General features: G+C 36.9%; 1 protein-coding gene across 1 annotated transcript in view; it reads left to right on the top strand.

Moving 5' to 3' along the window:
- itga8 (integrin, alpha 8) overlaps positions 1-12,904 on the top strand; it is a 69,888-nt gene that overhangs the window by 4,012 nt on the left and 52,972 nt on the right. The window contains exons 3-9 of the mRNA XM_067394827.1: positions 783-883; positions 1,420-1,543; positions 4,028-4,089; positions 4,319-4,364; positions 7,491-7,616; positions 8,108-8,152; positions 12,207-12,250. Coding sequence (XP_067250928.1) covers positions 783-883; positions 1,420-1,543; positions 4,028-4,089; positions 4,319-4,364; positions 7,491-7,616; positions 8,108-8,152; positions 12,207-12,250 — 548 coding nt within the window. The remainder of the gene's footprint in view (positions 1-782; positions 884-1,419; positions 1,544-4,027; positions 4,090-4,318; positions 4,365-7,490; positions 7,617-8,107; positions 8,153-12,206; positions 12,251-12,904) is intronic.

Raw genomic sequence — 12,904 nt, 5'->3', positions numbered from 1 at the left:
AAACAGTGAGGAACAAGTTGCGTCCCAAACCCTAATACTTTAAGAGTGGACAGATTAGCAAAATTTCACAGAAAGGCAAAAAGGGCTCATTCAGGGGTCACTTTCAAACCAAGCAGCTTTCTGCTGGTCAAGCCAGTTAATTCACTTGACCAAATTCCTAATCATGTTGATTCCTATTGAAAGGGCTCAATTTAATCACTGGATAACTCTAAATGTGACTGCACCTTTAGAGATTTGTCAATTATAGGATCCACAATATTAATGGTGATGTTGACTTTAGTAAGCACCCTTAAAGAATTATATATAGAGAGAGAAAATTACTTCAAAATCTTGTTAATCGAGCTGAAGTATAATATTTTCATTTAGCGTGAAGAAAAAGGCCCATTGTAAAGGCCTGAGAGATGGTGAGAAGAAAGCAGAGAAGTATTAAAATTGATGTGTAGACTGTACCTTATGGAGCTCTAAACAGGCCCAGCTGTAGTGGGATCTTTTCTGGATCACACAGAACCCCTGTAGATACAGATCCACAGAATCATGTACATGTGTGTAGACACTCTGAGAGTAAAATGACCCCCTGTAGATGTGCCTTCACATAAACAAAAACACTCATTTGAAACCAGGCTAATTTGCTGTTTCATGGCTCATATTTTTCGAAAGTAAGTACATTGGCTCAAGTGCTCACAATGTCTTACTCAGCAGCCTGATGTTTTCTGTTTATTATATAATGAAGTCCCTCTCTCTGTTTTTCGTTGACTTTTATTCTTCCTCTCTCTTTTGCCCAGATAACAGGATGATTAAAGTGAACGGGACACGGGAGCCTCTAGAATTTAAATCCCATCAGTGGTTTGGAGCCACAGTCAGGACCCACAAAGGCAAAGTAGTGGTAAGTGATGCTCAGGAACATAATCCGTTTAAAGACCGTTTGCAGTCATCCTCATGCTGGACCAATGCTTCCGTACGTTCATGGATGTGGTTGGAATATAGCTGCCCATCAGTGGGTTTAATGTTATTTAATAGCACTGCATTAGTGTTTAATTCATGAATGCATGGGAGCCAGAATCAGAGTTTCATTCATGAATGCATGGGAGAGTTGTTTTGGGGAAATATTTTGATAGGCAATGTGGCTCTGTCCTGTTACTAAGGGGATTTTGGAAAATGTTGATTTGAGGTTGACCATGAGAGGTGGCGAACTGCTGATGTTTGAAAGAAACAGGCCAGAGTTTTTACATGAGGGGAGGCACGGTGCCCAAATGTGACTAGTGTTCTCCAAATGATCAAATACTGAAACAAGCTCTTTTCAGAAACTTACACAAGACGGACGTTTTTCCATCTCCATCCCCAGCTTTTGTCTTAAGGAGCTTCTTTATGTTCTATCAGTGCTGTTATTTACAGTAACATGGTGCTTGTGTGTTTCTGTAGGCCTGTGCTCCCCTCTATCACTGGAGGACAGTGAAGGTCAGCAGTGAGATGGATCCAGTGGGAACCTGTTATGTGGCTGTGCAGAACTTCAGTGCCTATGCTGAGTATTCCCCTTGTAGAACCAGTGAGTACACACACACACACACACACACAGAACCAGTGAGCTTGCAGTTACACTTTAACTAATTGCAAATTTGAAAGCATGTATTTTTTTTTTTACTTTACTAAAGTTTAGATCAGTTTGTTTAGAACAGAAAAACGTTCCCATCATGCTTTGCAGTAGGGACATGGTAGTTGTGCCAGTTGGCATGGCAATCATATGCCCTGCTGTAAACAGAGATCAAAGGGGAAACTCAAATGTTTGTTTTGATGTAATCTCTTGCTAATTTCCTGTACTTTGAAGTCACATTCACAGCTAGGGGTAGTTGATGAATTTACTCTGATTTCTTGCCATCAAATCAGATACACATATTTTCTTAAATTTACAGACACACACGGAGACAATCTGTATTAACAGTTAGTGTAGAGTGAAGTGGTATATTAATAATGATAACTGTGCCTCATCTGTTTAGAGGGAAAATTATTATATGACATATGAGGCCATAATGACTGTGAATTACTTTCCAACTCTTTGTCAAACAGTTTGAAGTGCCAGCCATCTCCCTGGCAGGTCAGCTAGGAGTCCTTGCCAAGGCGCAGGGCAAGGACGCTCTGCGTTGATATTATCCAGCTTGTGTTCGCAGGGGACTAGACACACTCATCCATGTGTATACACATACATTTGCAAGTAGTGACAGTAGTGTTAAGTGTGAGGAATGAAATACTAGGTGAAGTCTGGCATAGGAGTGAAAGAAGAGAAACAGGGATGGAATGAGAGAGAGAGAGTTTATTGTATTCCAGAGAACATGCTGTGTTGCAGTTGCTGGGATTTGGAACTTGTTCTGCCTCATTAACTAACCCCACCTACTGTACAACTATTATATCAACACACACAGGACATAACTTACTGTACTACATAATATTTTCAGTTCCTAGATCAACATCCTTTTTTCTTTTTTTTTCCTGGAGCAAGATTCCTGTCCTCCAATCAGATTTTAGGGTTAGATTTTAGACTGGACTTGGGGTTTGAACATCATTCTTATCAATTAGTCATCTTCCTCTGATTCTAGATAGAGGTTGGTTATTGGTATTGATATTAATCATAGGCCATAGATTCCACTTCATTTTATAATGAAATTGGGACAATTTGCCAGTGGGCTTAGCTCATGAATATGAATTACTGTATATTATGCTTAATTACTGAATATATTGAAAATTATTTTTTTTAATTGCAAATAGACTTAGGGGTACATACAATACATACAAGTCAAACCATGCACATAAGGAAACATACATATACAACCATTAGATACATATACACAGCTATACATACACTGCAGAATACAACGACAGGAAAACAAACAGATAAAAACAAGAGAGAAAGAGAAAAAAAAAAAAAAAACTGAAACGCTGGTCACCAAACATCTAATTTATGATTATGATTATATGCATTAAAGGGATAGTTCACCTAAAAATGAAAACCCTCCCATCACCCACCCACCCCCAGGCAGCCCCAAACCAGCACGACCCTCTCCAATTCAGATGCAACTTCTGTTCCACCTCTGCAGTGTAAAGATGAATTTGGTTGTTAGAGATTTCAATTGATTGGTAACAGCTCTATAGTGTCCTATTATTCTAATTGTAATTATTGATTAAAAATAAGACATTTCTCAAGCAGTAAATGTGGATCTTTGAGATTTTGAGATTTGAATTTGAGGAGTGCTAGTCTGGTCTTGGTCTTGACACCGTCTCGACTTGCCTTGGTCTTGTCTTGGTCTCGACACACACTGGTCTTGGTCTCGGTTTAGGTGACTACAACACTATACTTTTTATAGCGTCCTTTAATTGTATACATTTTTTTTCCAGAATATTATATTTCTTTTGTAACTGATCAAAAGTCATAAATGAATGATTTTCAAAAATATCTCCTAGATTTGATATTCCTTTCTCTTTCATTTTCGGAAAGGTAAATGGCTTTTTGTTGTATAATAAACATGTTGTTATTCCATAATGGTGTCAAACTGGATGGTGAGGGGGTGAGATGAAAAAGACTATTAGCTTGCCACCATGCTGATAAAGTCGTTCTCATGGTGAAAAATTTATAACAATTGTGTTTCTTAATGTTACTGTCAATAAAAGGAATATTTTTTATTGGTATTTCTTGAATTAATGATTGTTCTATATCTTTCCATGCTAAACTAGATCACTAGACCAATATTTTATATACTGTAGCTGTGTTGCTAAAAAATAATAAATATGGTGCATTTAATCCTCCCAAAGGTTTGGGCTTCGGTAAAGTAGTGAGTTTAATGATCAATACATCCAAACTTAGACTTCATATTTACATTAATCTCATTCAAGAATAGTATGAAGTGTGAACTTGTGAACTTTCATTGCCTCACATCATCCATTTACAGAAGTATTTTACAGTTTTGTCTTCAAAGTGTTGAAACAGTACTCAGGCATATCTTAATGACTTGTATTACTGAGGTTCCTCTGATCTTTGTAGATAACCCGGACCCCGAGGGCCAGGGCTTCTGCCAGGCGGGCTTCAGTGTTGATTTCACTAAGGTAACAAATCTCCCTTCCTAACCATGTCTGTGTGTTTCATCTTTATGTTTATGGTTTTTTTGTTGTTCAAAATCTTAAAACATTCACTTTTCATCCATTTTTAAATGAAAAAAATTACTTTTGGACCCCACTTTGACCCTTCATCTAATAAACACAAAACATTTTTGAGGTCCATGTCCTCATTTCTACCTTTTCTTCTAGTTTCTTCATTTTTTTCTCCGTCTTTCAGGAAGGGACTCTAGTTGTGGGAGGACCAGGGAGTTTCTACTGGCAAGGTAACATACTTCTCCACATTACTTTCTTTTCGATCATTCCATCCTTTTACAGAGTCGCTCTGAGTGAGATTGGCAGACACAAATCTCTGATATCCCAGACTCACAGTCTCACAGGAGCCCAAGAATCTCAGCTCCATCCAACAAACTGACCAGGCTGACCTTTCCTCCACCTTCAGAGCAGAATAACAGACACTCAGATGATGACACGTCACCTCCCATGAGCCCCGTTAGCAAAATAATCAGGGATTATCTCAGTGTGTTAGCGCTACCATTGCTGAGTCTGTTCAGCCAATCAGAGCTCAGCATTCTCTCCACAGTGAAGTGTTCTGTCACAGTTCACTCATCACAGATGGGTCAGTGATGGCGGTAATACAGCGGTTGTGATAATAGAAGACAGGTCGAGGTCAATGAGCTGCTCTCTCTGGTCAGTGGCTTTAGTGTTGGCTCACAGTTAGATCTGTAATCATCGCTTTTAACCTCCGGTGACTGCAGGTTAATGAACACATGCACTTCCTCACTTTTAGCCAGCATTATACATTCTGCTCAATTAACAATGAAGTACATTTGAAGAGCATAAACATTGCTAAACAAATGCAGGTGTACAGATCAAGATCGAGATCTGTACACCTGCATTTGTTTAGCAATGTTTATGTTAGGGATAGAACAGCAAGTATTTGGCTATTTTGAGACCGCCAGCATCCACTCATCTGGCTTATTGATTCAATATCTATTTACAGCTTAATTAATGCATTGAATTTGAATTTTAAGCAAATATTGCATAAAATACATGTTTATTTAATTTCTGTTTTTAAACATTTTAAATCAATAAAGTGAAATTTCTATAATGGAAATATGTTTTGTTCCACTCTAATACTAATAATAAACAGTATGTCTTAGTGCAATATCTATAAAATATTTTTTATAATTTTATCAATTATTTTATCATGAATGACTGAATAAGTAATAGAAATGATGTGTCAAATCCAAAAGGTGTGGGAAATCTTAGGTATTGCTTGTAGAGAGAGCAAGAGAGGACATTGCAAAAATGTGTGGAATGGATGTTTGGCCCTGACTAAATGAGGCACAGCTAAATATTTTGTGGCCGGATGTATATGTGATTGTTTGTGTCTGAATTTGGATCATAATGCTAGATTGTTGTGTAATTGCAGTCGTATGTTAAGACATGAAAACATATGAGCTCAATCATTAGACCCCCCACAGACTGAACTCAGAGTTACAGTCCTTAATAAATATTGATAATAGTGGGCTCCACATCACATCTCACATGTGTTATTGGTTTTTGATTGTAACGGAGAGACAGATGACTAGAGATGGGGCAAAAATCTAATGTCAGACACAGGGCCTTTCTCTCTCTCCCCCTCTGTCTCTCATATAGGCTACTTTCATGCTGTGTACAAATACTAATGCATTAGGAGTTATGACCTGCCACTCGCTTTCTCTCCTCTCTTCTTTTCCCACGCTCAGTCCATCTTAACCTTTGCCTTTCATCTCTTTTTTCTGAGGAAAGACAACAAATTGTGAGGAGAAAAAGTACCACATGTTGTGTCATGTGTCCACGAAACAAATGCAAGTTAATAGAGACGCATGTACACAGCTAAACACACACATTAAGAGAGATTAATGGTTAGGGTTCAGGTCAGGCTGTAGTTTGGTAGTAAATGAGAGTAATCTATGTATTGTACTTGAACAACAAAATGAGAGAAAATATCTCTCCCTCACTCTCTCTTTTTTTTTTGCTTTCTTTATTCACCATGTCAGATCTTAAATTATGAGGCGAACTCGTGTCTGTGTTATTTTCTTCAGAGCTTGTGTAATGACCCTGTAGATGGTTGCAGAATGACAAATCTGAATTTTGTTAAAGCATTACAGGGAGGTTTTGACACAGTTTGAGAGATAAATGGTGTCCCTTTGTTTAAATTTTTGTCTTTCTGCCATCCTTGGACCAAAACATCAGTTATTGGGTCATTCTACAATAGCAATGGAGTTTCCACTGGAAAAATCTTTTAAATATGAAACTTATCAAACCTATATGTGACCCTGGACCACAAAACCAGTCATAAGGGTAAATTTTTTGAAATTGAGATTTATACATCATTTGAAAGCTGAATAAATCACCAAGATCATACATTGATGTATGGTTTGTTAGGATAGGACAATACTTGGCTGAGATACAACTATTTGAAAATCTGGAATCTGAGGGTGTAAAAAAATCTAAATATTGAGAAAATCGCCTTTAAAGTTGTCCAAACGAAGTCCTTAGCAACGCATATCCACTCACAAAAATATTTTTTGATATATTTACGGTAGGAAATTTACAAAATATCTTCATGGAACATGATCTTTACTTAATATCCTAATGATTTTTGGCATAAAAGAAAAATCGATAATTTTGACCCATACAATGTATTGTTGGCTATTGCTACAAATGTGACTCATGACTGCTTTTGTGGTCCAGTGTCACATATTATACATATCCTGCTATATTAAAAATGTATTTTTTATTCACTTCAAGGTCACACTAATTAATCTTAGAATTTAAAAACAAGTTAGAAAGATATTGCAAAAATAAACAGCTATCATTAATCTCAATATAATTGTGTAATTATTGTTGTTGCATATGATAACTATCAATATTGTAAAAATAGTTTTAAAAATGAAGAAAAAAATGGCATAAAATAAAAAACAACTGATCTTTTGAACTGAAAGAATGTCACATGTAGAAACTGTGACCTTAGTCATGACATGACTTTTAGCCTATGGGTTTCTTTCATTAAAATTCATTTTATGAAATATTGCACTAATTTTATTGACATTAAAAGTCAAATGCTTTATGTAATTATTATTTTTTTGTAATTTATTTTGTCCAATTATGTCCAAGAATATATTTTACGTAAAAATCTTTATTGCTACTTTTATTCGTATTCTTTTAGTGCATATGGTTTTCTGTAGGAATTTTGTGCATTGAAGTTTGATGTTTTTTCATCCAAAAAATGAGTAACAACATCTGCCACCACAATTGCACAATTTGTCTCATACACATCAACACACACATTCACACAAAATCAGTGTGTGAAAATTAACAGAAATGTGTAATTGTGTGTTTAGGTCAAGTGATCACAGCAGGAGTTGCAGAAATATTGAACGGCTATTCCCTGAAAAATATCCTTCGCAAAGTTCAGGGAGAGAAGCAGACGGTGGCTGCATCAGACACATTTGATGACAGTTACCTAGGTAAGAGATGTGTCTGTGTGTTTGCCTTTGAAAGGTAAAGATGCTTTATGGGACACCAGCGATTTCCTTGAGGCCCTGTTTATGGGTCAGGGGAACCAGCCCTCAGTCAAATGAACACACAATCTTTTTTTGTGGATGTTGAGGTAACCTTGACCCTCTGTCCCATAGCTCAGTTTGGTGCTGAATTTGTGCCTACTGATAATATTTCCATCTGGAACTGCAGACCTCAACACACACACATACACACACACACACAAATATTTCTTGAATACACACTTCAAAATCCATAAGGGAGCATTTTCCCTTATGTACTGTAAGAAATCATCATCACAGCTGGATGGTCACGATAATAGTGCAATCAATAATAAAATGACGAGATAAAGCCAACATGAGTAAACATTTTTAACTGACCCACTTTTGTTAGCAGCATCAACTGTTTCTCTCACTGTAATGTCTCTGGTTTTCTTACGTTCTCTCTCTGTGTCTGTTAGGGTACTCTGTAGCGGTCGGAGAGTTCACAGGTGATTCGGAACAAGGTGAGAACTTCTAAGGAACTTCCTATTATGTTTTTTTACACTTTCATTGGTTTGTAATGTTACTGTTTGAGCATGAAAAAGTCAGCAAAGTTACAAAGTCCAAAGGGAGTTATTCTCTATATCAGTAAGCACTGTTTCTGAACTCTCTGAAATGTTTTTTTTTCTGGGAATGTGAAATTTGCAGTTATGGTAAGGGGCGTGAAATTTTTGAAACAAGCTCGAAACAGCTGACCAATCACAGCACCAGTGTTAATTTTGACAGCAAATTTTGATTTAGTTTTAGATATAGTCTTTTGACTAAAATGCCATTTAGTTTTAGTCATATTTTAGTCATCGGAAATTGTTTTAGTTTAGTCTAGTTTTAGTCGATTAAATATCATAAAATCTACTGTAGATTTAGTCGGCTAAATTCTAATTTAGTTAAATTGTAGTGCATTAAGCATTTCTCTAACAATACACAAATCCAATACACTGATATACATCTGATATATTCTCTAAACTGTTTATGTTCACCCAATTGTACTTTGCTTGCCAAAGTGGACGGTTTTTGATCATTCAAATGCAAAAACATGCGAAAGAGCAAAATTCAGTACTTTTCACACACTTATCATTGCGGTACTATTGTAGTTTTCGTTTAAAATTTTTTATTCAATTTAAGTTTTAGTTTTTCTGCTTTCATTGTAATTTTAGTTAAAAGTTTTAGTAATTTTTTGTGTTTACGTCTCTTAGTTTTTGCTTTTAAATGTCTATAAGTTCTTATTTCTGTTTGTTTTAATACCTCAGGTTAAGCTAAAGCTTAGAAACTATGAAATAAAATAAGTTTACATTTTTATATTTATTTTTTCTTTCAGTTAATGTTTATTTAAAGTAATCAAGATTTCTTTGGTTTTAGGTTTAGTTAACTATAATAACCCTTATACTTGTAAAATAAATTGAATAATGTGTCAAATAATGTTCTTAGTCTTTCCTTGTTTACTATGAATTATAATTAGAAACCATCCCGAAATACACCGTGACTCTTATTCTGAAATGTCTGCAGTCTGCACTGTAGCCTATTGTAGCAGGCTACTCATGAGGGAGATAAAATATGCATTTCTTACAACCGTCTAAAACATACTACCATTTAAACATTGTAATTCATCAACATTAGATTATAAGCAAACACTTAGCATAAATATGCGCTAGTCATTAATTGCAAAGCAGTCTGAAGTGCTGCTGGACGAGCCTGTAGAGCGCACAACAGCGCCGCGCTTCCCACGGTTAGATCAGCACATTACACTTCAAATGTGCGCATCTTCCACACAGGACAGCAGTTCTGACTGGATATCTTCCCAAATCGTCCCTCTCTTACATTTTCGTCTCGTTTTTATCCGTTGACAAAAATTAGAGTAGATTTTAGTCATAGTTTTAGTCATTCAAAACGCATTTTTATTTAGTCATCGTCTCGTTTTCGTCCGTGAAAAAATGTCGTTAACGAAAATTATGACGAAAATTATTCATCAACGAAAATAACACTGCACAGCACATTGGTCCCGCCGACCAATCAGAGCACATTATGCTTTTTGGAAGGAGGGGCTTGATAAAGAGGAAAAACTAAAAACTAAATCTGCTTTTCCACTGAAATACCGCAGCTAGGAATAATGGAATAGGACTTCGGTTCTACCCAGAAAATATTTTTCTCTCAGACCTGTTGCTGTCTGCATTTCCAGCAACACGCTTCACGGTCTAAAGTACCGTGAAGATTAAGTCTGGTGACGTAGGACTGCTTGCGACTTTCCCGTTCCCACTGGATTTTGTCCTCTGAATATAAGCTTAATAAACCCTGAACCTCATCATCAGTCGATCAGTCATAGTTTTTGAACTCCATTGTTGAATCAAATAGCAAACGACTGTTACTGCACGCACCGCAGCAGACTTTTAAAAATGGTGGTTGAAATAAAATGCTCAACTCAACCAGCATGTTCAGCACCCAAGTCCTGCCCCCAAAACAAGAAAATAATTTTTACTTGTCAAGAAAATGCTTTGAACAGTACTATCTCGCAAGCAGGAACTTTCTGAGGGGGGATTTTTTACCCGGTAATTCATTTAGACCCTGGTCCCTGTGGTTGAAACACACCAAGTACCAACCCAAAGTCCCTAGTTCCTGGGGAAAGTTCTGCTGTGGAAACGCAGCTTAAGAGAGGGAATATGCCCAAAAAAGAAAATTCTGTCATTTACTCACCTTCATATCATTCTAAACCTACATGACTGACTCACTTCTGTGAAATAAAAAGAAGATATTTTGAAAATATCCCATTGTTGTTTTTTTTTTTTTTTTTCTCCAATAAGGAAAGTCAGTAAACTCCAGTGTTGTTTTGGACCCCAATGACTTTCATTGTGTGGAAAAAAACGTTCTTCAAAATATCTTCTTTCGTCAGTTTGTCACACGTCGTAATATTTGGGTTGAGTAGCAGACCTCTATCTCAGACACATAAACAAACCTTTGCATCTTTTGTAGAGTTTGAATACACGTGTATGAGAGAGAGAGAGAGAGAGAGAGAGAGAGAGAGAGAGAGAGAGAGAGAGAGAGAGAGAGAGAGAGCTCTGTCTCTGTGTGTGGTTGTTGTGTGGATTTGTTGCTTGCTGAGCTTTGATCGGACCCTTCAGCCTCAGACCATAATTACAGAGCCCTCACAGGATTCTGTCCCTGACATGCCACCCAGTGACAAACAGCCTGTCTGCAGTCTGTCATCCCTCTCTAAAACACACATGTGTGCACCCACATCAACTCATAAGCAATCATTAGCATACCTATCCATCAGACAGTACTGTTCTGCAAAATCATGCATCTTACTTACTAACCGCCCACAATCCAGTAAACTCATAAAATCACCTTATGTAAATGAAAGTAAATGATGATATATTATAGATTGGCCTTATTGACAAAAGTACACATTTTATTTTAAAGAGATGTTTGTGTACATTTTCTGAAAAATCCTGTTAAAAAAAATTGGCAGCTGTACTTTTATTCACATTAAAATGACAGTGACAATGTTTATGATATTACAGGATGAGATTTTGGTGCCTGTATATTTAACAACTTATAACTGTATATTTTGTTAAGTGATATAATCAAAATACCTACAATCTATTTTTACCTTAAAATGTACTAATAACCTCTATAATAATACAGGTGGAACAATAGAAAGCCACATGATGAATCAGAGTTGCAACAAAATTGTTCAGCACAATTTTTTGAGGGAAATGTGCTCTGTTTCTTGATTTGCACAATTCATACGCTTAAACAACGCAGACAGAATACACAAATAAAACCGCTATCAGTGGGTTCAGTTCATTCTTCCCAGAATTCTCTCTCTGTTTCTGTCATACATATGTTCTGTCTGGTCTGGATTTGTGGTGAATCCAGAGAGAAGAGACATGCTGATCTCTTTTTGTCAGAGTTTCATAAATGGGCTCTTTCTGTGGTGTACTTTGCGGGCAAAAACGGCGGGAAATTTGTTGGAAGGTTGTGGGGGGAAGGGTTGAGGAAGAGCAGGGTGTGATGGGTCCCTGGCAGTCTGGGAGCTTTCGAGTTAGAAACGAGGCAAACCTTTGAATAGTCCTTCTCCATTCTCAGTGGGTGGGACAGATCTGACAGACAGCCACAAACCCTCCTACCACATCACTATCTCCACAATCATCCATCAGGCCTCTGACAGCCCCTGTCTCCTTTGCTATGTGTCTTTCTCTTCTCTGTCTCTTTCTTCTAAATATTTATAATAAATGAGTGACTGACATGGTGTTGACAGAGAAGAGATTTACAACACTCAAAAGTCTCACCTCACTGTTTACCCCGAGATGCACTAGATAAGTGGTTGTATGTGTGTGAAACATTCACTCATACACACTCTTCTCAAAACAGGAAAGTGATTGTTTTATTATTGTTCTGTAGTGAAGCACACCATTTGTTTCTTCAAACTGTGCTAGTCTAAAATATATAAACCTGCTGGCACATATGTAAATATCTCAGGTATGTATACTTATACTGTATGATTTTCTTATGTCCTTTATTCAGAACTGGTAGCAGGGGTTCCTCGAGGAGCACACAACTTTGGTTATGTAAGTATACAGTCCTAAACATACTTTGTTTCCTGTGTTTCTATCATGGTAAGAACAAGAATCAAAGGTCAAAGGGGAAGGAAGAATGTGAGAAATGTTCGAGAGGTTATCCGCTTCATTTGTACTAAAATTTAAACATTTATTAATTCAAATAAACAAAGAAAAGCTGTATGTTTTACAAAGATGTATTCTGGTAAGAGTAAAGCCTCTAAGTCACTTGTGTAAGTGGATGTGAGTTTCTCATCTGGATGTGATTTGAAGTCTTAAGAAGGAATTCCCAATTAGGGCTGTAGCATCTAGGATGTAGGGGTGTCCCCTTTGGCCCTCAATTAAACAGAATCATATTCAGCTGGATGAGTAGGTTTTAAAGCAGACAGTGATTTTGGGACTTTTTTTCACTGGATCTTATATTTTTGGGTATTAGCCATATGTGGCTTTGTTTGATTTAGGATCTCAGTCATGAGTACCCCATAAAACATCCACTAAGATCAATCTGGACGTAATTATTAGAGTGCTAGATGCCTAACATGAGGAAAATCACTCTGGTTTTGGGTTGAGGACAGGCATGTGGTCAGATACACAAGTCCTGTAGTACATCAGGGAATAATCCAGAATCATGACAGTCTGTCATGAATGTAAAAAGTGTTTTATGAG

Source organism: Chanodichthys erythropterus, chromosome 2 (assembly GCF_024489055.1).
Source record: "Chanodichthys erythropterus isolate Z2021 chromosome 2, ASM2448905v1, whole genome shotgun sequence".
Lineage (NCBI taxonomy): Eukaryota > Metazoa > Chordata > Actinopteri > Cypriniformes > Xenocyprididae > Chanodichthys > Chanodichthys erythropterus.
The sequence above is the reverse complement of the archived record's forward strand: the minus strand, read 5'-3'. Positions and strand labels throughout refer to the sequence as shown.